General features: G+C 41.6%; 1 protein-coding gene across 1 annotated transcript in view; it reads left to right on the top strand.

The window, feature by feature from the left end:
• Nucleotides 1-14,320, top strand: part of LOC119394332 (la-related protein 7) — a 41,852-nt gene extending 27,532 nt beyond the window's left edge. The window contains exon 10 of the mRNA XM_037661631.2: nt 14,252-14,320. Coding sequence (XP_037517559.1) covers nt 14,252-14,317 — 66 coding nt within the window. The 3' untranslated portion in view covers nt 14,318-14,320. The remainder of the gene's footprint in view (nt 1-14,251) is intronic.
• Nucleotides 14,321-27,635: the final 13,315 nt, after the last annotated feature.

The raw sequence follows: 27,635 nt of genomic DNA, 5'->3' as shown, positions 1-27,635 counted from the left end.
TCCTTATGTGGAATTCAGCTGGTAGAGAATTTGGGTGGTATCCTTTGTCCTTCCTGTTGGCAACGTGCTGCATCCCTGTTGTGGGAAATATATTGATGGAGCCATTGGCCTCCCCTCCATTTATTTTGTGGGAAGGACACTCTTCTTTGTTATCCCGGGTGGGAGCCCATAATGGTCTCACTTGGGAATTCTCCCTCTGCGTGTCCACCACCAAAAGCCACCCTCCTCTTACGACGAAATCCCCTCCTGGAGAGAGTAAGTTGGCCGAATGTGGTTGTAATATTTGGCTTTTGAATTGGTACCTGATTTAAATTTTTGCATTTATTTCCTCCACCATTTCCTCCAATATTTTAAGTGCCTTTTCGTTGCTGAACATATGTGTCTTTTTTTCGATCAAGTTGTTTCTAAACTCTACTTTCAATTTGCCTTGGTATTTTTTCGTCAGGGTACACTCAGTTAGATAGTGGTCAAATGATGTGGCCGGTTGCTGGCATGCACATACATTGTTGTTTCTAATTTTGAACCGGTGGAGGTAGTGGGGGAATCGGCCGTGACTGCTTAAGAACTGCGAACTTAAATGGTTCGCGATATATCCTTTCGGTTGACCCACCAATGTGGGGATCCAAGTAAAGATGTAGCTACTAGAATTTTTTCTAATGCTCCAATCGTTAATCCATCTTCTTTTAGCTTCCTTCTCTAATTCTTTTGATACAAAATTTTTTGTGACCGGGATTGATATGAATTCTCCGTATGCCCCCGCTTTTGCTGCCAATTCGTCAGCCAATTCATTTCTGGTAATCCCACTATGTCCTTTAACGTGGGTGAGAATTAGTTTATCATTTATATTTATTTCTTTAATTAAACTTTTTGCTTTATCAATTAATGGATTGGCATTTCCAGAGTTGCTAATAGCTTGTAAAGTGGATAAACTATCTGTAAGTATTTGGTATGTTTTTGTTTTGTTTTGTGTATTAATAAACTCCAATGCTTTAATGATTGCTGAGACTTCCGCTTCAGAGTTATTCGAGTAGTCTGGTAGCTTGAATTGTTTAGTTTCTAGAATCTTGTTGTTTGTGTCAATCACCACGTACGCTGCCCCCGTAGCGTTCTCCGTACTGGAGCCATCTGTGTATATGTTAATATCAGCGTTAGGGAATACCTCTTTTTGGTATTGGAAACTTAATTTCTCAGCTGGGTGTGTTTTCCATAGATCTGTTTTTGTTGATATGTCTTGTGAGTTAAAAATTACATTCTTTTTTTTTTCCCATTTAAATTGCTTATCGTTATGTAGAATATTGTAGAGTTCTACTTCCTTCTCAATTCTATGTTGGATCGGGGTTATGCTAGCCAGGGCATTTAATGCATTATTTGATACTGTTCTGTAGGACTTTGTGATAGTGATCTGTTTTTGTTGATATGTCTTGTGAGTTAAAAATTACATTCTTTTTTTCCCATTTAAATTGCTTATCGTTATGTAGAATATTGTAGAGTTCTACTTCCTTCTCAATTCTATGTTGGATCGGGGTTATGCTAGCCAGGGCATTTAATGCATTATTTGATACTGTTCTGTAGGACTTTGTGATAGTGATGAGCGGAATTCTTTGAATTGCTTTGAGCTTTTTTTGGACTACTACCGTGTTCTTATACCAAACTGGTGCTCCGTAAGTAATGATTCTTTCTATGCCTCTCGTGTATATTTTATGTAACTGACTTGATTTTATTCCCCTATTTCTACCCGTAAACTTATTCAGACTCATCGATAGCTTAGACACTTTTTCTTTAAGATATTTTAGGTGTGGGAGGAAGGACATTTTTTCGTCTATGATTACTCCCAGAATTTTTAGCTGGGGTTCCATCTTAATTTTATTCATCCGAAGGCGTAATATGGGTGGACTTCGTTTGTACTTCCCTCGCGTGATTAAATATTTAGTTTTCTCTGTGTTGAATTTTAATTCCTTCCTCTCTCCCCATTCATATACTACTTCTAACGCCTGATTTGCTTTCGTTTGGATTTGTCTTTTTGAAGCTCCTTTTATTATTATTGTGAGATCATCGGCAAAAGCTTGGACATGTACGTCTTCTGGGAACTTACTTTCTAAGAGATCTGCTATTGTGATTAGGGTGTCTACCGACCGGGAAAACCGGGAAAACCGGGAATTCTCAGGGAATTTGGGTAGTCTGGAAATTCTCAGGGAAAACTCAGGGAAATTGTGCTCCCATCAGGGAAAATCCGCAGTAACTTTATTGAAAGGCAACGAAAGTCGCGGTAGCGCTGGCTCGATATTTTCTGAACGCATTTTTCGAATCGAACGGAGGCTGCGGCAGCGGGGAAGTGGCGCACCTCGATGCTCTCATCGCCTTCGGAGCAGTGAAGTGGGAGAGAATCCGGCTAATGCGTGGCATGCGGGAACCATGAACCACGACACATCGTATCGCGCAATGTTGTCAGGGTGTTCTGTGACTGCGCGGTGTAGTTCTCTATTCTTTCTCGCGCGTGCTGTGCGTTAGCGCCCGATATGGTGTTTTTTTTTTTTTTTTTATCGCCGCATGTCAAGTAACAAGTATGATTAGTTGTAGGTAGAAGCGGTAGCAGTAGCAAAACGAGCTTCAGTTATCTTGCAAGCGATCACGATCGTTCAGGAAGCGGATGTCTTCGACAAGGCTGGTATCTCGCAAGTCATCCCGATCGGCGATAAAAAGACGACGCTTGTTGGTTGTTATCGGAGAGCTCACTCGCTCTGATCCTGAGCTTCAAAGATGCTATTTAAGACTCTGTGACGAATAGAATAAATTTCCAGGCGAGAGCTAGCGTAACTAACGGGCCCATTCACAGCAAGTGAAAGCTTTTTTCTTTCTTTTTTTCCCGATGAGGGCACTGCTGAAACAAGTTTTAGGCAGTCGACCGATATTTTTTGGGGCTGCAGCTCGCAATTACCAGCCACACCACGTGGATGTTTGCTACAAAGCCGAATTACAAAACTTTTCAGAGCCAAGGCATAGCGGCGACCGAAATTCGCGACACCAGCACGGGTCCCATTTGCTTGATTCGGCGCGCGATATCGGAAAACAGTAACGTTTCCACCGTAATCGGATGTGTCGTAATTCAGGCTGTTGCCGTGCTTTCATGCGATCTTAGCCCGCAGCTTTATTGCTTTTTTTTTTTGCAATAGCAATTATATAGACACTCCGACGCGAATTTTTTGCCTTCGCCATGATCTTCCTTATCAAGTCCAAATCGCGATTACATCACCCCACGCGTCGTATGCTCCATACGCGAGTGAAAGCGCGCGAGCGCTGCCGACGAACGGGGCTTAAGCAGAGATGAAACGAGCCGACCGTCTCGTTCGCGCGATGGGCACATGGAGATAGGAGCCGGCGGGTTGGGGAGGTGGGGGGGGGGGGGGGGCGCTGCGTCAGTCCCACAGGAAGTGCGTACTTTGCACCAGCGGGCGTGGTCGCGTGCGCCACGGTATCTTTAGTAGGGATCAGCAGGCGGTTCATACCTTTGTAGGTGTTGTGCTCTAATTGCAAAACTTCCGTTGAAGCCATAGCTTTGGCGGGTCCAAAGAGGGGAGGGGGAGGGGCAGCGTAGCGGCGATCGCCCCCCCCCCCCCCCCCTCCTTAAGCCAGCCCCCGCCCCCTCCCTTCAGTGCCTGTCGTCCACCTCCTTTGTCAGACTGCCTGTTGAGTTTGCCCCCTTTTTCAGGTTGCTTTGCCTGCCACGGCCCAAAAGGGGTAAAGAGAATCTTTCCCTGCTCTCTACCTCTCTCATCGCTCTAGCTTTTTCTGCTTCCCTATGCACATTTACAACGAAGGCTTCTTAGGCACCGCCATAATCCCCTCTGGGCTGTTGTAAATATGCGTGACCCACCAAAATGCACTGCTGAGCGGAGGCTTCAGCCTTTGTACCCCCCCATTAGGTACCTGAATCCGCCCCTGAGCCATAGATAGGACACTTCTCTTAGTGCAGCAGCTGCGTTTCCTGAAGGAGCGAGCTGCTAGCCTATATTCATATAAAATTCCTCTTTGTTGCTATCGAATTTACTATTTTGTTCTCTCTGTGAAACTGTGACTCTTTTTTTCTAACGTGGGATGGTTTTCAATGTTGTGCGTTCATGGAGAGCAAATGGTTCGGCTGGGCAGCATGATAGCAAAGGCGTTGCATTGCTCGGGGCAACGCGCCAGGATTTGACAACAACCCGCAGCAGCGGAACAAGCGCAATTCCACAGTGCATTAAACCCTCATTTGTTTCGTCTTTACATGTGACACTCTGGCAAGGCATCTAACTGTGATCGCTGCACCGCAGGTTCAACAAAATTGATTTTTTTTCACGCACAAAATAAAGTTTTTTCATGTCGCCATAGTAGTCGAGCATTCTTGTGGCATTTTCAATTTAAGATTAATCCTTGAGTAACTATGCCTTGCATGAAAGGTCAAATTTCAGTCTAACGAAGTTTCGATATAACGAAGGTAGTTGCCGCTTTTACCAACTTCGCTATATTGAGATTTAACTGTTCTATGTACTATTCAAATGGGACTAAGGCGTTTTTATTTTGTAACGTGCATATTAGAGAGTGACATCACCGAGCGATATGGTCTCCACCCATCTTGACATAAAACAAAGTTCTGTTTCACTCAGGGAATTTTGCAAGAACACTCAGGGAAAACCTGGAAAACTCAGGGAATTTAGAAATGTCAACTCGGTAGACACCCTGGTGATATTCCATAATAGTGGACTCAACGGTGAACCTTGTGGTGTACCTTTTTCCAATTTATACCTTAAGATTATTTCTCCATTTTTATAGATACTGCTCCTCCCTTGCATAATTGCTAGAATTACTTTTAGTATATTTGCTGGGCATTTCTTATTTATTATATATTGCTATACAAATTTTTCTTGAATACCATTAAAAGCGTTTTTAATGTCAATAGATATTACCAAAGCTGACTGGTGGTCTAATAATGCTTGATTGATTTTCTGTTTTATCTTCATTAAAGCGTTGGTTGTTGATGCTGAATGTTTAAATCCGTATTGGTTTTTATTCAAATGTCCCTCTTTATTTAAATGAAAGTACAATCTATCTTTTAGTAATTTCTCCAGTATTTTTCCAAATATCGAATTAATGGCTATGGGTCTAAAATGATTTGGGCTTTTTAATTCTTTATTTTTGGGAATGAGAATTACTTTATATTCCTTCCATCTGGCTGGAAAAAACCCGTGTTTAATACAAGCGTTGAAGAGATTCGTGAAAAATACCCGATATCTGCTGAATAATAGTTAGATTAATTGGGTCCTGATTTCATCTGGTCCCGGTGCCGTGTCAGGCTTTAAGTTCTTTATTACATCCCCTATTTCTTTTGCAGTGAAGTCAACATCGTTATAGGAGTCTTCGACTGATTTATCTCTTTTGCCTACCTTCGGACTAATATTAATTGAGTTTTCCTCAATTGTATACAACTCTTTTAGAATTATTTCTATAGTTTCTTCCAATGTTGTGGTGTAGGTTCCATCCTGTTTTTTCATACTTTTAATGATTACTTTTTGTTTGATTTGCTCTCTCGCTATCCTATAGGCTATATTAAATGGATTTTTGGTAGTCTCTGAGATTAGTTTCTCCCAACTATCAGCTTTAGCTTTAGCCAAGTTCTCCACGTACGAATCGTGCTCCTTGTAGTATTGACTTTTATATACCTGGCGACAACTTTCTGTGGCAGCACAGCGAAAGCTACGTGGGCGGAGCTTCTGCACATGTGTTACTACGCCAAGTAGTCCGTTCGCGGGCGATTTCGGTTTTGGTTTTGCGAGCGCATACAACATGTCCGTTTCCATACGAGTATTCATGGCTCATGATGTTACTTGGGAATTTATGCAGATAGTTTATTCACAGATGTAGTCGAAATCTACCACATGGCTTGATATACTTAAGCATGCAGCACAAATACCTGGAATCGTTGCTGAGCTCTTCTGCAAATCAAATTATATAACGCTAATGTGCTAGCGGTTCAAGTCCACGTGCAAAGCGAGCACCATTTGGTATTGTTTACATTTATTTTTTGGGGAAAGCGATATAATATTTTGTATTGCGAAGGAACGCAAAAATCAGCTTTATTAAAGTGGTTGGTTTTACTTTTGAAAGAAAAAACAACGCCACGGCCCAGCAGTAACTGCGCAATTGGAAACCTTACGCAAAGGTAACAAGCCACTTTCTGAATTTCGGTGCACACAGGGTCGACATCGTCGTTTTCGTATACATTTGGAGACGCTATAGCTTTCTGGAGACGCTCACGTTATTTTGTCAGGGGACGCGAAGGCATCGAGAGCGAGCAGATATCTTGGCCACGACCAGTCAGGAGCGGGCGTCTCGCGTGTGCGATTATACAAACGGGTGAAACGCGTTCCTTACTCCCGTGGTCAAGAATGCTTTTTTTTTTTTGCAAATTGAAAATCACGCTGTCAGTTGCATAATAGACATGAACGCGTCTGTTGCCGAGGCAAAGCTGTGCGTGGGTGATTTTGTCACCGTAAATTGCTCTCATTCAAAACGCTAAAACGCCTCCCGCCGTAGACGCCGACGGGCACGGTGTTCGACGCAATCTTCGGTGCGACTGTATCAGTAATAGAGGCAACCGAAATACCGACCATGCATGCAGCGCATTTTATGAAATGGGCCACTTATTTTACGTACTGTTTCCAATCGCAGTTTCGCTTTCAAGCGGCTCTTCTTGCTGAAGACTTGCAGGTCGCCGTCGTCAACGTCAGGGAAGCTATCGCGATGAGAGACCCACTTGCGATGGTGGTATCACTTGCACACTTCTTTCTCGGTGATATAATATGGGCAAATCAACAAAATGATTCACAACGCAACGCTGTCTTCGTTTCTTTCTGGTCGATGCACATAGATCACCTAACGAACACGCGCTTATGCTCACTTGCAAGCTTCGACGTGCACCTGTTGCAGCCGAGCGAAGCCATCGTTGTTTAGTGGGGACGGAAAACGTGAAACGGACACCAGAAAACCTGAAAACTCGAAAGAGAAAAAATCGCAAATCCTTTACGGGATTATCATTCTTACTTTCAACGCAAGCAATCTTGGACGTAATACTTACTTCTTTTCTTTTTATGTTTTTTTTTAATGCTACGTATTCTACAAAAGCTAGCGTTCGCGGACTACATACAGAAGCGGAGTAAAAAAGTGCGTGGTTCGGTTGCGTAGCCTTGGCTGTGCTGCCACAGAAAGTTGTCGCCAGGTTTTTTTTTTTTTTTTTATAGACGTCTCTAATCTCGCCTCTGCTTTTTTGGTATCTTTTTCTCATAGCTTTGACTTTCTTCCTCTGTATTTCTAAGTCTGTGGACCACCAGATCTTGTTCGGCTTCTTCTCCCTATTTATTCTTTTCGTGTGTTTTTTATATAATTCCTGTAGCTTATTATAAAATTTATTGAGCAATTTCTCTATTTCTTCCTCATTTTTGAGTTCTGATTCTTTATCCCAATTTATTTCCATGAATTCTTTTTCCGCTGCTTCTTGTCCTTTCTTCGTTAGTTTATATTTTGGATAATGCTTCTCTTCAAAAAGTTTTACTTCTATATATTTGTGATCGCTGTTCGACCTTCTACTTGAAACTTCCCAGTCCTGAAGAACTTCAAAGATTTCCGTTGATGCTATCGTAACATCTATCCAACTCTTTCCTCTGCTAGTTTCGAAGGTTGGCTCTGAATGTTTGTTGTTCATTATCATCAGATTGTTCCTCAAGACAAATTCTTCCAGTTCTTCTCCTCTCTGATCTGTGATACTCCCCCCCCAAATTTTATTTTTTGCATTAAAGTCCCCCCCAATTATTATGTTTTTTGTCGGTAATTTAATAATAATATCTTCTATTTTTGTTATTGTCGCACCTATCGGCTCTTTTGGTGGAATGTAACAATTGATAATTAAAATGTCCCCATGCTTTGTCTTTAAACTTATTGCAATTAGTTTATCTTCAACCAAAATTGGAAAGAAAACACTGTTATTCTTATGTACAATGATCCCTGCTTTCGGATTATTGTTGCTTGCTATTATTTTATGTTTCATGGGAAATCCGATTATTTTTCCTTTTAGATGATATGGTTCCTGTATAATGGAGATGTCGTGCTCCTCTTCTCTCTGGTAAATTTTTAACGCTTCTGATGCTTTAAAGCATCTTGCTAGGTTGACTTGGACGAGTTTTAGTTCTTGGTAGTTCCCTTTATTAACCTTACCCTCCATTTTTTATTAATGTAACTACTGACCAACTCACTTGGCTGGTTCTTCAAAAAGATGGATAAAGTATAGAAAGTGTAGATATAAACGATTACAAGTATCAAGTTAAAAAGCGCTCTTGCGAATTAGCCTGTACTGGGCTAGCCCTCTGCTAATTCCAACTGTCTTAGGATTTTTGCTCGCTCTTGCTCCTTCTTCTCCTGATAAGTAGGGCACACCCTAGACATCATTGAATGGTTGGTCCTGTCTGAGTCGACCCCCTCCTCGATGCAGGCAACGCATTCGTACTCTTCGGACCTACACTCTCTGAAGTGGTGTTTCCCTCCGCATTCGGTGCATTTGGGACTTTTAGCCTGGCACCATCTTTGGGTGTGGCCGTACTTGGAACAATAAGTGCATCTTGGCACGAATGTGTTATCGAAGGTTGGGCATCTGCTCCACCCGATGTTCACGTGAGACTTCTGATGCAATTGAACCCATGCCTTCCTTCCCAGGCTCACAATAGCAGTTTTCCCCTGCTTACCTGACCATGTGTCGGTAATTTTCACGTCCTCTTCACTACAATTCAGTCCGTTCTGTGATATAATCTTCCTTGTGATATCCTGTGGAGTGAGGTTTTCCTCGATGCCTATGACCTTTACTTCAGGCCTCTTCAGTTTTGGTTGCTGTATTTGCATCTTGGAACCCAGCTCTGGATTGTTTACAATATAAGTTTCCAGATTCTTCAGTCCTGTTTTCAATGTGGCTGTAATAACTACTCCATTCTTCCCTGGGCGCATTTCTGGTTCGTGGATGCCGAGCTCGTGCGGGTCCACCTTCTTTCTGATGACCTCTTGTATTTGGTCAGTGCTCATTTTGTTGGATGTCACAATCACTGCCAATTTTGTTTTTCTCTCATCTGTCTCCATGTGCTCTCTTTGAAAAAACTCTGTGCTTGCATTTTCTTCACTTGTCTTACTCCTCCCTCTTGCTGCTGCCTCTGCATAGGATGGGCCTGATGAGCTTTCTCTTTGTTCGTTGCTCAGAGCTCCTTCCAATCTGGCAATCTCGTGTGTTGCCTCCAAGGCCACGCTCTTCAACCTGGTGAAATCTGTCAGTATCTTGTCTAATAAGTGCTCTGTTCCTCGATCTTGTACGGCCAAGGTCATGAGAGTTTTCATTAGCGATTTGTCGATTTTTGTCAATTTCCTGAGCATTTGTGCTGTTACTGATCCTCGACTTTGGGGATCTTGGTCCGTTGCTGTTTCCTCTTGATGGTTTACCTGATGTACTCTCTGTTCTTGTCTGTCGAGCCGATTCGACTGAGGCTTTCCCTTGTCAGTCTGAGGGTCTTGTGATGTCTTTCCCTTCTCCTTGTTTGGACAGGGTTTTGCCTGGGCCTCTTTAGTGTCCATTAGGGTTTCCCATGTGTCGGGTGTGTCTTCATCAGAGGTCCAATCGTGTTCGTAGTCTGAACTGACCTCTGTTGGTTGTCTGTCCTCCTCTGAGGTGTCTCGTCGAGAGTTGTGACCCGCACTTTCTTTGGCAGAGGTTGCTCCCCTCGTTTCCTTTTCTTGCTGGGTTCCTCCCCTATCTCTTAGCTCAAGGGGTTGCTTGCTGTTACTTGGCTTCATCTGAGCTTTTGCCATTGTTTCCTGAGGTTTCCTGACTCCTGAATCTCCCTTGTATACTTCACTTCTCGTTGCGGCGGTTTTCTTGCTTTTTCCCATTTTGAGATCTTCTTGACTTTGATGGTACTGCCCTTCTTCAAAACTGGGGATATGTCCCGCTTTCTGCACGCTCTTGAGTGCTACCTTGACTGCAGGCCCGCTTCCAGCTTGTGACACCAGAATTACCCCCGTACGTGGTGTAGGACTCCCGCTACACCGCAATCTTACTAAGGTGACGAGTCCCACACAAAATGGCAGCCTCTATAAGCGTGTGCCGAGTTTGCTCTGTTTGCCGTTTCACCTTATAATGTCTTTCCGGTTTAATTTCTTTTTCCTTGCACTTTTTTCACGGAAAGTGGCGAGCCTGTGATTTTTACCGGGTGCAGGAAGTGCTTCTGAACGTTTCAGGCAGAAAAAAATTTTCCGCCAAATTGAGCTCAAAGTGGGCGGGCCGCCAGGCTACCCTGGGCAGGTTTTCAACCTTGGTCGTGGGGTGGGGGTGCCTGGTTTTGGCTTTTGGGTGCACGTAGGAGCTCCGCGTTTTTTTCTTTCACTATTACCTTATTTTTCTGAACAAGATGATGTCTAAATTATCTTCCTGCGACGTTTAGGTCAGAAGTTATGCCGATTTTTGTACAAATTGCTCTCAAATCAATATGGCTGCGTCCATGTTTTGGCAGGAAAATGCACTCGGTGTCGGTAGAAAATCGGCGATTGTCTATCGTTTCGCCCTGGAAATCGGCGGAAAAATGGCTGATCTATGCTCAGGCTCTTCCCAGGAATCTCCAGACACTGCAGAAACTAACCCCTTTATATAACTAACTGCCAAGGGTGATGTGGCACCTTTGACGGATACAGATCCTCCTATTGAAACTTAGGCCGGCCAATCTGAGGCATCTAATCTCTGTTTTTATGTCATCTATTGTGCATTGTATTTCCATCTGCTGGCTCCCCATCCTTACTTTGGAATCCTTTCCTGAGATACGCACCAATACTGTCCCCTAAGATATCTGTTAATGCTCATGTTGCATGATGATGGTTGTTTTAGGTTGACCACTTTTCCCTTGAACTGAAAGCCAATAAAAAATGTTTCGGTTTCACTCTAAAATGAAATAACAGATAATGTTTCGGTTACAGTTTAGTTCTGGTCAAAATTATCTTCTTTTTTTTTTCCCTCATTTTTTACTTTTCGTTTTGTTCCATTCCGACACACTGGTTGGGCTTGTTGGTGCATCATATTAAGTGCCATAGGCATAGTACATCCAACACGAAACAAACGAGCTAAAGAGATAAGGCTACATTGCATTATCAAAAAGTAGGATTGTGCGAATATTCAAGCACTTCGAATATTTGAACGAATATTACAGTATTCGAATTCGCTTCGACATGAGTTTAAGGGGAGACGTGGGTCTTGAAAAGTGTGTTTTTAATAATTGGGTGAACAGAATGAAATTTAATACAGTTATTCAGTTTTTTCTGCAGATTCCAAATCTGTGAGTAGATTTTTAATAGCTACATTCGAACAAAAGATATGCTATTTCTACAACGTTTTCTAGCACATTTCTTACGGGGATTTTTGGCAACTTCTTTTCGTCAAACACAAAAGCAAAGTATGCGGCAAGAATGCCAGAAAGCTGATCTAGCCGATGATGCTATTTATTTTCTTATAATGTTGTTTACCAAATGATAACTCTCGATAATCATAAAGTGTATGAAGCAAAAATTTTTCACTCACATTTGCATGCATTTATTTTGCATTCGAAGTTTGATGAAAACAATAAAATTAGCATCATCGGCTAGACGAGCTCTCTGGCAGTCTTGCCATATACTTTGTTCTTGTGTTTGACAAAGCAAAGTTGGCAAAAAGTACCGTAAGAAATATGCTCTCAGAAATTGCATATCTTTTGTTCTAATGCAGATAATAAAAATCTACTTGAAGATTTGGAATCTGCAGAAAAAACTGAATAAGAGTACTAAATTTCATTCAGCTAACCTAAGTAATAAAAAAACTTTTTTCAAGACCCACGTCTCCCCTTAAGTTATCCAAAATTTCGAAGTATTCGAAATGAACGAATAAACATATATAAACCACATGAAGCCCCCTGTAAAGGTTGTTTCACTGCAGTGCGTGTGCTATACCGTGAATACACCTATCCAAAGGAAATCTGCACTGTAGTGAAGCCCCGCTTCAAGGTTAAACGAACATATTACCCTGACATAGATTAATCATTTTTTAATTTTACAACTTGTTATATCTGCTTATATGCTCTAAGTATAGTAAATCTTAAAGCGTAACGTATTTTACAGGTTATCACTTGCATTCTACCAAAAGCCAAATCCTGCTGCTATTCAAAGTTGCTTCCACTTCCCTTTGAACCAAAAAGAATGACATTTGCACATGCCTTGTTTCAATTTTAAAATGTATTGTGCAGGTTAGTTGGGTCATGACAAATAAGCTCATTTTTCTTTGTAATATGTGATATATACTATTCGAATTAGATTCAAATTTATTCGACCAAATCACTGTTCGCTTCGAACCTAAAATTTGCTATTCATACAAGCCTACCAAAAAGAACTACAAAGGCGATAATGTTGCTGTCAGCATGCTTTCCTTTTATTCGCCCATTGCACATAGCCGCAACTCCACAAACACAGTGAAACCTGTGTATGCTAACAGCACCATTTTGCTACTTATAAATGAGTGAACGCTAATGCAATGAATTAAGGGCATTTGACCGCACGCTTGTCGACCATAACATGATACGTAATCGTCGTTGCACCACACCTGTCACTGTGCTGCAGGCCACTTCTGGTTTTATTTTATGAGAACGAATATGATTTATTGGCACTTATTTACATGGTGTGGGTTATGTAATTCCTTGTACGGTCTTACATTAAAAAATTGGCTGTGTATCTCTAAACAGTACAGATCACTTATACATACGGTACGAGATTTTGAGTTTTCCCACAGTTGGAATGTTTGTTATTCAACCTGAGCTCTTTCTGTCAGTTTTCTTAGATGAGCTTTCTTTGACTTTTTCGGAGGACAATTTGTAGTGTACTGCTGTAGTGTCTCCCTTTCCCCTCCAGTGGTTCATTAAATGCGTCTATAGTTAAAACCTGGGTGTTGAACCAAAAATAATATGGGTTCGGTTACATCGCCAACTTAAAGTGAGGTTACAGGTGACTGATAACACTGTGATTGTTGTTAACAGCCTCAAAATTTACATGCATGTTGCATGTGCAGATCATATCCGAAATTTTGAGTAGACACTGTGCAGTGTGTGAAATCTGAGTTACTATGGAATTTCATGGAGCATAGCACTGCAGGGAACAAGAACACAGAATAAACCACGAGTGGGCAATACCGCTTGTGTCCGTTTGTAATTTTTTCTGTGTTCTTGTTTCTTGGTGTGCTATGTTTCAACCCATTTCATTATGACAAACCAACAAGCCCACAATGGCACCTTCGTTGACTTTAAGTTAATGTTCTGTGTTCTGTGTACTGGCTATGTACTGGTAGCCGTGCCATGGATTAGTCCTAAAACATAGAGTATGTATGAAAACTACTGAGACTGCATTCCTACCTTTGTCGAAAGTGGATGCGGAGGTCAGCCAGTGGTAGATATTTCTGTGTTTTAATCCCTACCACAATTTCATAGATCAGTACGAAGCTGTGGCTCCAGTCTTGAATGATCATGCTGTTAACGTCAAGGGACGAACTAACATGTATAGCAAAGAAATCTGTAAATCCGACCTGTATGTTACGGTGCAATTATCCAAGATGGTGTATAACCATCTGGCCCCCATTGCAGCTATAGTTGTAGTTCCGTCATGCCTTGCAGGTGCGCAAACTCTGGGTGAGAATCTGTATTCACTTCTGGTGATGCTGATTTTTTTTTCAGTGTGAAAATTGTCTCATTACATGTAGAATTTAAAACAGTGCAAGCGATAGAAAACCAGAAAAATAAATACATAGGCATAGTGCTCACTCACAACTAAAGGTTTTGTTCATCATGACTGTGCAATATTATATACTTGCATGGTCGATAACAAAAGTTGTAAGAAAGAAGGCATTAAAACAATGAAATGATAAAAGGAAGAGCCTAGAAAATGCCATTATTACTGAAGCTTTACAGTGATTGTGCACAAACATGCAAAATCAGGAAACAAGATCAACTTTTCTGTTTGACAAAGCATTCAAAGACCTGCATTCAAAGCATTCAAAGACACTTCTATTTTAGTAGCGTCTTATTACAGTGTGGCCGCCCACTTCATTGCTTTCGAGGCATGTAAGGGCTCTGTGGCTGAAGCAGAAGGGATTTGAACTGAAGCCTTTTCCTTCATTTCTTTTTTGCAGGTCATGGCGAAGGCCCAAAAAATGATGGAGAAGAAAAATCTGCACATCCGCTTCGATGACCTCTGAAGCACTCTTTGAAATCAATATTGTTTACGTGACATCCTGATCAGCAAAAGGGAATTGCTGATTAATTTTGTATCAAATTTCATTAACGAAAATGTAGATAAATATACAACGTAGTAATTGATACCTAGCACATCTTTTGTTTGCATCCTTGAAAAACAATGTGGTGGTGACATAATGTAGTAACACACTTCTCACGTATCCACATGCACGTGCATAAGTCCTCAGCCAATTGCTTTCATTTTTCCTCTCTTCATTCCATGAGGGTACTTGAGTACTTTGTGGCCCATGAAAAGACGGAAAACTAGGAGCACTTTTCACCAATATTAATTACGCAGCGTGAACTCATATGTTTGTTATTAAGACTTGTGAGCACTTTGAGCATTTAGATGAACACTTGAACCTCAATATAAGAAACTTCGATGTAGGCAATTTTACAACATAAAAAAAAATTAATCTCTTCTCTGTTGTGGGCAGTTCTTCTGCAAAACAAGAAAAACCTTTCTTCAGCCCTTGGACTAGCAAGCCGAACTTCCAGAACTGCACCAGATTATGCACAGTTATTGCAGAAGTTTCTTGCCTTCTTCGTAAATGCATCCATGACAGGATCTCATGCACAAACACCGTTGAAAAATACCTGTGAAATAATACTAAATGAAACTCGCTGTTTGTAAAAATTTTCTCTTTGTTAGTACAACTTCATTATAGTAGTATCAACTGACTTCTGTATCATTCAGCAACTTTTCAAAGCTAACTTTTCTTTTTGTTGTGTAGCTTCTTCCTTTGGTAACAAGTTAGCCTATGTTTACGCAAAACTTGTATTCAAGCAAATAAACCATATAGAGAATGTCTGATGGCTGTACCAATAATGGCTAAATCCTTTGGAAGTGGTTTGGAGGAAACGTTTACTGTAGAAATTCATAATTCTGCCATTTTCACTCTTTCGTCATCCTGCCGCTGCCTCTTCCTTCTCATACATCGTGCTTCTGTGTCAGGAATACCTGCATGTCTATTTTTTTTTACATCTCTTTCTGTACTCATCAGGTGAAGAAGAATTGGGCCTTAAATAACAAAACTTAATGCTGTAAAGTAACCTCCGAGTGTTGTTATTGGACCACTTAACAGTGTATAGTGTGATACCGTTATTTTTGAAAAACGAAGTAATGACCCCGGATAACATCTGCTTAGCAGATTTTGGGTCTATAGTCAATATCTGGTTCAAGCACAGTCCATTGCACCACTTCTCTACATTATCCGGGTAGATCAGCGTGGCTGCACTGCAATCCTTGATGGTACACAACGCTTGCAAAGGTTATCTTTTTCCACGCAGCAGGTGTCTACAAAGCATGTGGCAAGCTTTCTAAACTCTTGAGTGATGCATTCTCAACATGGCTGAAACCTCCGTTTCAAACAAATGTAATGTTGTTATCAGTGCTATGCACTGTTCTGTTTCTCGATATCATATGCCTTGAATTTCTTGTATTATTTGTCCTGTGCAGGCCAACATTGCTGTAAGACTTGGTCAGGATAGTCATGATACACCAGTACTCTGGTAATATTTTTAAGGTACTAAAAAACACAATTTTGAAGGCTATTGCTGTGCCTGAAAACTGGCTAGGTCACTGAGTGATTACACCGAGTAGACATGATCTTCACCTCAGGACTTCATTCAAAGGCAGGCCAGCACCCTCGTCACTGTGTATGGGTTGCATTCGACTGTAAGCATAAATACCATGGACCATGCGTAAATATAATAGGATTTTGGAATGTAGAACCAATTTGTAATGCACATGCATTTACAGAAGTGGTTCAAGCCGTTAATGATTTGGCATATTATGATGAGCTGCTAGGTCAAAAATCCATTTAGTTTTGTGTATTTGGTAAAAATACTGAATGATATATGCACTCCAAATGGTTTTATTCTGGTGATAAAAACCTCAGAATCATTTAGCCTATTTGCCCTGTCACAATAACGGAGCTTTGATCAACAGCATTTACTCAACATGGCATCATTTTTTTTTTACCTATGCCTGACAAATCACCAATCTCCCTCCCACCCAAAAAAGTGCAAGGACACACCCACAAAAAAAAGAAAAAAACAACAAAAGAAGTGCAGTCAAGCTGATGTTTAATAAACGTCCAGCTTTGTGAGCAGTGCAGCCCATTTCAGAGGTTCCTGTTGCTGCGAGCAGCACGGCTGCAAGTTTACATTACAAAGCAGGCACGCTAGTCTTCCGTCATGGGCGAGATGAAATGGTTGTTTGTTCTGCTCTGTTTAATATTTTTTGATGATTTCTGCCTGTTCTTTGAATGTGGGCCTGCGCAGTGCGATTCAGCTTGTATGCCTAATGTTATGAAATTTTTTTAAATTGTTGTGCAAGGTCGGTGACACAGTGTGAATTAGGTACGAGTGCTTTTTCAGAAATTAAACCTTGGTATGGAGTCTGCACTGATCGTGTCCCTGCAAGTACATGCAAAACGTGTGGAGTACGAGTACTACAGATAATTTCATGGTGATGGATAAAAATTGTGAAGCATGACACCAACTTGGCAATCAGTGGACATGACAAGCGACGACTTCAAACCATAGTATGGCACAGCTGAGAAGTGCATTAGGGGGGTCAGCTAGTTACGGTTTATTATGTAAGCTTTTCGTATGCTTTGTGCCCCCCCCCCTTTTTTTTAACTCTCTCAAAACTGCGCTGGGATAAAAGATACGCAACTTCCGTGCTTTCCTAAATAAACTGGTTTGGTGTCATTGTATGTTGCATCCATTTTCTTTTCAATGTCAACATCTTGCCTCACAGTTTTGATCCATATGACTTTACCAACTTGCTTAAACTCTTATGCTTGACGAGTGCATCTTCACAGCCTAGGTACATACTGGAAACTTGGGACATGAGGCTTTTTTTCTCATCACTAGTGGTGTGTGTACTTGCACCTGCAAATGTGCACAGGCAGAACAGCACATTTTTTTCCCCATACATCTCCAGCTTTTCCAAAGAGTTTCCTATGAAAGTTACAATATGAAAAACTGGCATTAATGCCTGGAAGCTGCACGGTGGTTCAGTCAGCATGGGAATGACAGATTTGCCTAAACTTTTATCTTTCTGCCCTCCAGTGGTTTATACTTAGCAAACTGTTGAGCTTCAAATATTGCATTACAAGTACAACGTGTAGTAATTTTGCATGTTCGTGCCGTCTCATTGACTTGTTTATTGGATTGCGTTGCAATTTAGGCAATTAAAGGCAGATAAAGTGCAGTGAATAAAGCTGAAAGAATGTTGGAAGCTGCAAGTAAGAAAGCCAGGTAGATCCATGTACTACTAACCATCATCATTATGCAAACTAAATACTAATTGTGGTGCCATAGTACCATTTAGTGATATTAGTAGGAAATCCTATGAACCTCATACCATCTCAATTACTTGGTGGAGGGCAAACAAGGTGAAAGGAGAATATTGTGCAGCCGTTGCATGCTGCTTGCGCTTACTTCATGATTTCTTATGTTTCCTCAATTTCGATACAGTGCAGTTAATTGCTGACTTAGATGCATCCAAAAGCTACAGCACCTTTCCCATACACATTGGAAATGGCTTTGTAATCTGCCCTAGCACAATGTTCACACTTGTCCACTTTATAGCACTGAGTATGATTGATCCTACAGCATCCAAATAACATGCAGTGATGCAAGAGCTGCGCCAATTGCACCAATTTGATACAATTCCTTATTTTTGCGCCAAGCTGAGCCAAAACCGTGAAATTTGTTGAAATTGTGCCAAAATTCCCGACCAGCTTCAAAATTTTCTCAGTTGCGCAAATTTTAGCATCATCATCCAATACAGACACGCAGACCCTAGCCCTATCACCCCCAGCGAAAGAAAATAAAAAAGTCAGTTTCACCGCAAGGAAGAAGCAATATATGCGATACCAACAAATTGTAATGTTATACGAAGGGAGGCTTGCAGCAAACTCTTTCGTATTCGATCTCGCGTAACTCTACAAACGTTGGTGTAAGAGAATACGGCCGCTCCAAGGAAAGATGCTCTTTGTGCACAGTGTCTTCGCACTGAGAGCGCAGCACGTAGCAGGATATACGAGCCGCCCGCTGATGGCTGCCGATATAGTGCGCGCGCCAGCGATCGCGACCGCGCCCTTAGAATCAAAGTTCAAAGTTGCTGCTCGAGCGACAGCCCCCCGTCCTCGCGTCTTTTCATGCTCGTTCAAGACGGGCGGGGCGTTTCCTCTGCTTCGACGGCAGGCCTCCCGAGCGGAGTGGTGTTATCGCATGTGCCCTCCGAGCGAGGGAGATGGGTGGGCTCCGTTGATGTCTGCTTCAGCCGCGTTCGTCACCCGCACTCGCGCGCTTTTACCCGCGGTTGAACATACTATGCGCGGGGGGATGTTATCAATTTGGACTTTATACGGGACATGACGGCAAAATCCGGTCGAGAGTGTCCATATAATTGCTATCGCAATAAAAGAGGACAGTGATTCTCAAATTTCCTGATGATTGTTTTATTGCGTGCAGAACGCTTTTTAAGCCACTTTTGCCGCAGTACACTGGTGACCTGCGGAAAAGCGTATTGAGATTTAGAAGGGGCTATTAGTACCAACTGTCAGGGACACAGCACATTTTGTTCCTTAATTACTCATTCATGCACGTGCCGCGTAATTATGAGTCCTAGTACGATCGCTGACGTCTAAAAAATTATTGCCAATCATTTGGAGCTGCTGTATATGGTGTTTCTGCGGCCTTGAGAAACAAACAGACAAAAACGTACGCCCAGTTTGATTTTTTCGCCACCCCACTCGCTCCTGCTTTACGAAACTCCTGAATTTCGAGGTTGCCAGGTTCGCAGGTACACATTAGCATTTGCAGCGCCTGTCGAATTATTTGACAGGCCCTGCAAATGCTGTGGATTTAGTCATTGTTCGCACTGTGGGGTGGCTCAACACTGCTTTTATTGAAATAACAGTGTTCACATGCACTGTGCACTTGTTAGCTGGTGTTGAATGGTTTGTACGTATTTTTGTTTTCTTTTCTAAAAGTACGCCTTCTTTGTTATACTGCTCCAAATTTGGGATTTCGTGCTAAAAATTTGGTTTTTTATCGTAACCTGCTACAAATTTGGATTTTTGTAGCAGCAAAGCAACACTTTGCTGCTCCAAAAATTGCTCCAAATCCTATTTCGGCTGTTGCACCCCTGAGCTTAGCAGCATACTGCTGTGTCTGCATCATGCTGGGTTGGACATTTCAAATGATTGAGCACATCTTCATGACACCTAATATGTTCCATACATACATACAAAGAACTTTATTGAAGGACCAGAGGGACTGGTGTAAGGAAGTCCTAAGACCCCGTCAACCAGTTGGCGGCTCCACCCAGCCTAGTATGTTCCAAGTAATATTTTTTTAGTAGTACATGGTGATATTATGTTATATGGCATTCCTTTAAGTTATTCAAATTTGTAGTGTCTTCCTTTTTTTTCTGGAAGCATTGTGTGTTAAAGGTGTTTAACCCCTTAACTGTTTTATTTTTTGAGAGATTTTCTGCCAAGAAATGTTTTAAATATTGATATCGAATCTTTTGCTTCAGAAAACAAGTTCTGTTCGAAAAAAAAATTTCATGCATATTTTAACTAGTATTAGCATGACAAAGTTTAATGTCCCATGGCTTATTATTGCCTTTCACAATTCGCAAACTAATGTCATCGTCGAGAAACTAGCGAATATAACACGTCAAGTCATCGAAGTAAACTTCAGTATCTGAATAATTAGCGCCTGACGAGCTGAACGATGACGAAAGGCTTCTTTTACACGATGATGCATGAGCAATGCAAGCGTCACCTTCACTGCACAACATTTTCTATACACAAGTCGCGAAAAAACATGAAATGGCAGCTAAAATAAAAGAAATTGTCAAGCAAATGCTGCCATCTGTGAAGTGACGCACGAACCAGCCTGGAAACGAGCGAGTCTCGTTCAAATGTTCATGGGGAGATATTATCTCAAGCGGATGAGCCACACTTGTCCAAAACATTTTGGGCACAGTTCGGCAAGGACGAGCTGTGCTTGTCGAAAACGGTTGAGGTTAATAAGCGCAGGTAAGGTCAGTAATTTATGCATGACCTATCAAGTGGCAATGAATATAAGTTTTTAATTTCATTTAGCATTTTTGCACTGGTTCATATGTGCCACGTGTGGGTCTAAGCTCATAAAAAGGCGTACAGCAATTTTATTTGTTCAAATTACCATGAAGAAACAGCATTTTTCTCCCCCAATTCCACAGGTAGAAAATTCTAAAATCCTAAATGGCCATCTAAACCAGCCTATTTCAGATGTGTGCAAATGTATGTGACACAAAAACGGCTACAGTCGTAAGCTGGTGCACAGTGTTTAAGTGTCGTGCTTCCTGGAATAATATTTTCGCGTGATCAGTTTCAGGGATTAATCGCTATTGCAAAATTGTACATGCCAACCAATAGAATGCAACAACTGTTCTCTGTTAAAATTTTTCTTAAGACAAGGCACTGCAAACAAGATTTAAATTAAGATTTCAAGTTTAAGTATTATCAGATAAATTTGTTCAGGATTCAAACATTGAATGAGGCACATTCTGAAAAAAAAGCCGCTACTGACGACGAGCAGCACCACTGGAAAGACTGGCACTGAAGTTGCTGCAATATAGAATTAGGGACCACATAGGCACAGGATCCGCATTGTCTGCTTCAAAACTATGAAAGCAGGCCGAGAATAAAAGTTTTAGCAACGTCAGAGCAGCCTCAGCAGTTCAATGGTTTGAAGCTCCCCTACGATATAACAAGACATCACAAAGAATTCATAAAAAAAAATACTGATTGCTATGGGTTATGTTCCTGTGAGCAACAAAGCCTCTAACTGTAAAGTGAAAGTATCGCATTGTGCAGATAGACACAGTTGAAAAAATGCACAAATGAACATTTTAATTCTTCACTTTGTTATACATTCACACTTTGACACTGGGCAGTTGTGAAATCACGTCAACTTAGTGGGAATCCTAAGGCTATAGCCAATACTGAAATCTGCATCTCCAAAATGTGCTAGAATATGCATATTCCTGCTAAAACTTAAAAAGAGTATGGCATCTCTAAAAGTTTAGATCAAGCAAGCCAACTGCAATGCCAATTTATAGATAGCACATTTTTGGGACACAAATCAAAATAGATCCTAGTAGCAGAATTTCTGCTGGGCACTCAGAATCTCAATACAACCTGGCTGCAATTTTTCATTTTTATCAAGCAATATTCAGTGCTTGAAATTTTTTATTGCAATGTTAATTAGCTGAATTGCCATTTTGGTTTATGATGCAAGTATGTAATAATGTCTGGGTGTAAATGTAATCTGCTCAAACAGACTGAAGTGTGTTATGCTTCTTTCAGATGTAAGGCAGTACTGCTCGCAGCAAAATGGCAACGCATAACATATTGCACAATGGATGAAATATATGTGCACATGCAACCACTCGGCTGAAAAACTGTACGATTACTGCGATGATATGACAGTTGCTGATGCTCTGCAGTTTGCGAACTGAACGCAGTAGACTCAATAATTTAACCTCTTTGATATTTCTTACTCTCACTTTGAATTCAAACAAATTTCCACATTTTGGTTGGCCTGCTATGTTTTCACTGTATTTAAAAGCCAATTAACTCAAGCTGTACCATTTGGATAATCCATACTTTTCACTTGTTTGCACCGCAATTATTTATTACTTGCCTTTGTTCCCTCTAGCTGCACATTTGCATTCATGTTTTTATGACACTAAAAAACAGTCATTTTCCCACCTGAATTTGACAAAAGGTCAAAACCACGAGCACAAAAAAGAAAGAAAACAAGAAGGTAGGAATGCATGCACTAATCTACCATCTCTGTTTTTTGCAGTATGTTGCCCCTGGTCATATTTATCTTTGCATCTGATAATCCAAACTAAATTCTGGGACCGTCTCGAGTTTCAAATATTGAGCATCTACTGTGTATGCGCTTGCTTTCTTCAGTGTAAAATCGTCTCGGGTGAACTGTGTTGTGTTTGCAGTTCGGTCCTTACTTGCGGCAACTTCATTTTTCATCCACTTTAATTCCTTCCCATTTGTCATAATTACTATACAGTAGACGTTCAGTAAACGGAAATCAAGTTGCCACTTGAACGGAACAACTGCTCTTACTACGATTGGTTCCATACCTGAATAAGGCAACCCTGTTCATCTTTCAGTAAATGGAACTCCTGTTAAACCGGAACATATTTTCATGGTCCCTTCAGGTTTGTTTAATAAGAGTCTACAGTACTACAGTTAAAACATACCTTCATTGTCTGTTGGTTTCAGTACAATGTCTAACAAAAGAATAATAAAAATAAGGTAATAGCTAATAGAATTAGGACCACCTTAGAATTCGATCAACCAAAGGACCAAGCAGGACTTTGTACAGGCTAGTCGACAATAGATCATATTCACACTATCTACCAGGTGATAGAGAAATGCGTGGAATATAACCAACCCCTATATATAACCTTCATAGATTACGAGAAAGCATTTGATTCAGTCGAAATCTCAGCAGTCATGCAGGCACTACGGGATCAGGGTGTCGACAAACCATACACAAAATTTCTGGAAGAAATCTACAGCGGCTCCACAGCCACCATGGTCCTCCACAGAGAAAGGAACAAAATTACAATAAAAAGGGCGTAAGGCAGGAAGACATGATCTCCCCAATGCTGTTCACCACGTGCTTACAGGAGGTTTTCAGGGCCCTAGACTAGGAACAGTTAGGGATACTAGTTAATTGAGAGTACCTTAGTAGCCTTTAATTCGCTGACGACATTGCAAATCATGATTACTGAATTGAACAAGGAAAGCAGAATGGTAGGCCTGAAAATGAATGCAGAAAACTAAAGCAATGTCCAACAGTCTCGAAAGAGAACAGCATTTTGCGATAGGTAGTGAGACACTGGATGTGGTAAAGGAATACGTCTACTTAGGACAGGTAGTGACCGTGGAGCCGAAGTGACCGTGGAGCCGAACCACAAGACTAAACTAACTAGAAGAATAATGGAGTGCAGCACATTTGACAGGCTTTCTCAAATCGTGAATGGTAGTTACCACTATCCCTCAAGAGAAAGGCATATAACAGCTGCACCTTACCCGTACTTACCTAGAGAGCAGAAACGTGGAGGCTTACAAAGACGGCTCAGCTTAAATTGAGGACGACGCAGTGAGTCATGGAAAGGAAAATGATCAAGTGTAACCTTGAAGGACAGCAAGAGAGCACAGTGGTTCAGGGAACGAACAGGTGTTAAGGACATCTTAGTCGAAATCAAGAAATGGGCATGGGCAGGGCATGTAGCGCATAGGCAAGATAACCACTGGTCATTAAGAGTAACAGACTGGATTCCAAGAGAAGGCAAGCGTGTAAGGGAAAGGCAAAAAGCTAGGTGGGCAGATGAGATTAAGAAGTTCATGGGTATAACGTGGCTGCAACAAGTGCAGGACTGGGTTGGTTGGCGACACATGGGAGAGGCTTTTGCCCTGCAGTGGGCACAGTCAGGCTGATGATGATGAACTAAATTAACAAGCCCTCGATCAATCCCCCCCTCTTTCGTAAATACCATATAGAAAGAGCAACTGTGGAGGGAACGTGGAATTATTTTGCCACGCCCTTTTTTGGTCGCATGCTTGGACAAGGAGACATCAAGAGCCACATACCGTTGTATGCACCTGGGAGGATGGGCGAGGCAGCGGAAAGTTGCACGTCCCTTTGGTCCTTAAACGAGTTAGTTTTTCACAAACATTTCAGGGTTCTACAGAGGTTCTTCCACAAAACATGGGCATGAATATTCTCTTTATTTTCAGATGTTTCCAAGTAACATTTGTGAAGAAGTTCATATTTTCATGGCCCAGTAGGTATAACAATTAAAAAAAAAACGATTAATTTACTTATTATTGCTGAAACTACAGAACCACTTGGACCGCTTCTTGAAGCTCATAAAGCTGGAAAAAATTTTTTTCACTTTTCATCACTCTGCAGCTGGTGTCACCACCAAGTGGTAGAGACTGCTGCAGCAAATGTACTACGTTTATTTCTCCGTTACAGGCATGCTGCCAAGACAGGTCTTACTCACAATTCAAAATGAATGAAGCTTTTTTGTTGCTCAAAAGATATTATTCAAAACTTCTTACATATATTTAGAGGCCAGAACTGATGCAAACCAAGCACACGGCATCGTTAAGATAGGCTCAATGTGTGCGTGAAGCACTGTGCATAGTGAAAGAATTGCTGTGGCAACAGCGTGTACCGCACGCAGTTTTCTTATAATAGGTGGTCGCAAGTGTCTTTTGTAAAATTTCAATTTTTATTGCGATAGCAATTATATGGACAGTCTCGGCTGGATTTCGCCGTCGCCGCCGTCATGCACCGTATATGTATAAGTATGTATATATATATATATAAAAGCCCCAAAGAAAAATAATTCAGAAAAATGCTTCCGAAGCGCAGAATCGAACCAGGGACCTCTTGCTCCGCAGCGAGTGGCGCTATCCACTACGCCACGAAACACAGATCCTCCACGTAGCTAACGGCGAGCGTTATATACATACCCTTTACCGCTGGACGGACTCGGAGACGGCAGGCGATAATAAGCGTTTCTTCATTATCAGCGAGATGGCGCTAGCAGCGCGACGGGCGCATTTAAAAGTCGTCGTCGAGCTCGCTCGCTTCTTATATTTGCGCAGCGAGAACATTGCCCTTCCGTTGTCTGCTCGCGCGGTTTTCTCGCGGTGAGGGGAAGAGGAATGTTTCACGCTTTCACCGTGATGTCCGCGCTCATGTTACCGAGCGTACGAAAGTCACTCGAGCTGAAGGGATGCCTCTAAACGAACAAACAGAAGAGGAGCGCGAACTATCAAGTGTCACAGATCGACAGTTGAAGCACGCTAGTTTCCTTCGCTGCTTCGGCCGCCTTTGCAACAGGAACGCTGTTCAAACTGAGAGTATCCATTGGCGAGCCTCACTTCGTATAGCATTAATTTCTTGCTATCGCATTCATTGCTTCGCCCTTGCGGCGAAACTGTGACTTTTTTTTTCAAGTGACACATGCGGAAATCCCCAGGTGGGAAGTATTCTCCCCATTGCTCAAGAGGTACACTAGGGTAAAAAAGAAGTGATGCAGATCAATTTTTCGTGGCAGTAGAGGGTAGCATTACATGTTAAAAAGTTTACGAAGCTTCTGTAAAATTGCCACAGTTCTGTAGTACTAACATAGCTTCCAGTGGTCTTGTTACATGCATATGGTGGGAAGTATCTTTCCAATTGCCTGTTGAACAATTAAGATGCCTCCACAGTGGTTCATAAGAACGAGACCACAGACATTTCAATCTGTCCATAATGGTTCATGGGAACAACGGCCTATCCTGCCTGTTAGCTATAGTATACACTCATATGTACCTTGCAAATTTCAAAAATGTAAATTGCACAAAGCTAGCTACTGAGCCCCCTTTTGATGGTCACTGTGTTGTTGGTGGTGTAGCCAGCCGAATTCTCTTCAAATCATGAATTATAGCTTTTTCTAGAATTAAACACCATCAAACTGACACAGGCACACCTAGGTGTGGTAGGTTTTTGTGTGAGGAAGTCTTCCATTCTTCCATTGTCCAGTAACAAGGTAGGTAGTGGAAAGGTAAACTTCTTTGGGTTGGAGCAAGATCACCTAAAACTAGTAGGTGTTGGGAGGAGGCGTGAGGGAAGCAAGAGGGCCCAGCCTGAACTTCCCTGTAGAATTCAGGCCATGCCCAACGCTGCCCCCATGTAGTTGTAGCCCGCACACATTACACTTATGCTCAGCATCCTTAAGTCGATCACGGGGTAATTATTGTGCACCTCTCCTGGTAATGATTCAGCAGGTCCTGAATGCTTGTTTCTTAGGACAATCTGGTGCAAATTACTATGTTCCATGGAGCAGAAGTGTCTTTCGGTCTCAACGTGGGAGCGGCCCGCTTCGGGCTAGGAAACTAGCACGACCTATTGGACCACAATAAAGTTCTTTCATCCATCCATCCATGGAGCAGAAGTTGCACGCCTGCATTGCCACTGGCAAGCTCTTTCCAACTTGGCATTAATAGGAAACACCAAAGCAGAACAGAACAATACTGGTACTACTAAAGGGTTATATGTAGGCTTGTGCGAATAGTAAATTTTAGGTTCGATGCGAATAGTGATTTGGTCGATAATATATATCACATATTATAAAGAAAAATGAGCATATTTGTCATGACCCAACTAGCACAATATTTTTTTTTTATTGAAACAAGGCATGTGCAAATGTCATTCTTTTTGGTTCAAAGGGATGTGGAAGCAACTTTGAGTAGCAACTTTTGGTAGAATGCAAGTGATAACCTGTAAGGTATGTTAAAGCCTTAAAACTTGCTATACTTAGAGCATATCAGCCGGTATAACAAGCTTTTAAACTTAAATAATGATTAGGGGTGTGCGAATATTCGAAAGTTTTGAATATTCGTCGAATATTACATTCGAAATATTTGTATTCGATTCGAAAATCGTGTATTCGAACAGTTTCGAATATTCGATTCGATTATCATGCATAAAATAACTCGTCTTCCACATTTCTGCTGTGTTCGTATAGCTAAAACGTTGCCGAGAGGAGCGATAAACATTGTAAGTACACGGAGGCACGATATCTGCCTGCACCGAGCGCCCCAATACGCATGCTTTATTGCTGGTGCATCTCCGACGTGCAGCGCTGTTGGCGATCATGTAACCGTACATGTTCAATATTATGCGGCCGTAACGTGCCGCTCTACCACTTGTTCACTATGCGGGACCACTTCTGAAGAAAGACAGTGACCCATGTGACTGGTGGCGGACTGTAGGCACCTTCAGATACCCCAGTCTGGCAAAGATTTGCCCCATGTCCCTCCCTATAGTACCAGCCACTTCTGTTCCAAGCGAGCGTGCCTTTTCAGTGGCAGGGGGGGCTGTCTCTGCTAGAAGGGAGCGCCTGCTGCCTGATCATGTGGAGCAACTCATATTTCTTCATGAAACATCTAGTCATTACTTTCATTGTGCAGTGATATTTGCTTGTGTTGTGATGTGCATTGTGCTAGCCTGGACATTGTGTTCTGGAGATAGCAGTGTATGTTGTGTTGCCAGTCAGGCTGTTAATGTTATTTTTTTCAAATGTTAAATAAAATATTGTTACTGTGCAGGCATTTTTCCTTTGATATTCGATATTCGATTCGATATTCGAAGGTGGATATTCGTATTCGATTC

The sequence above is a fragment of the Rhipicephalus sanguineus genome, chromosome 1, assembly GCF_013339695.2.
Source record: "Rhipicephalus sanguineus isolate Rsan-2018 chromosome 1, BIME_Rsan_1.4, whole genome shotgun sequence".
In the NCBI taxonomy this organism is placed as follows: domain Eukaryota; kingdom Metazoa; phylum Arthropoda; class Arachnida; order Ixodida; family Ixodidae; genus Rhipicephalus; species Rhipicephalus sanguineus.
This window is presented reverse-complemented; position numbering and strand designations above follow the sequence as displayed.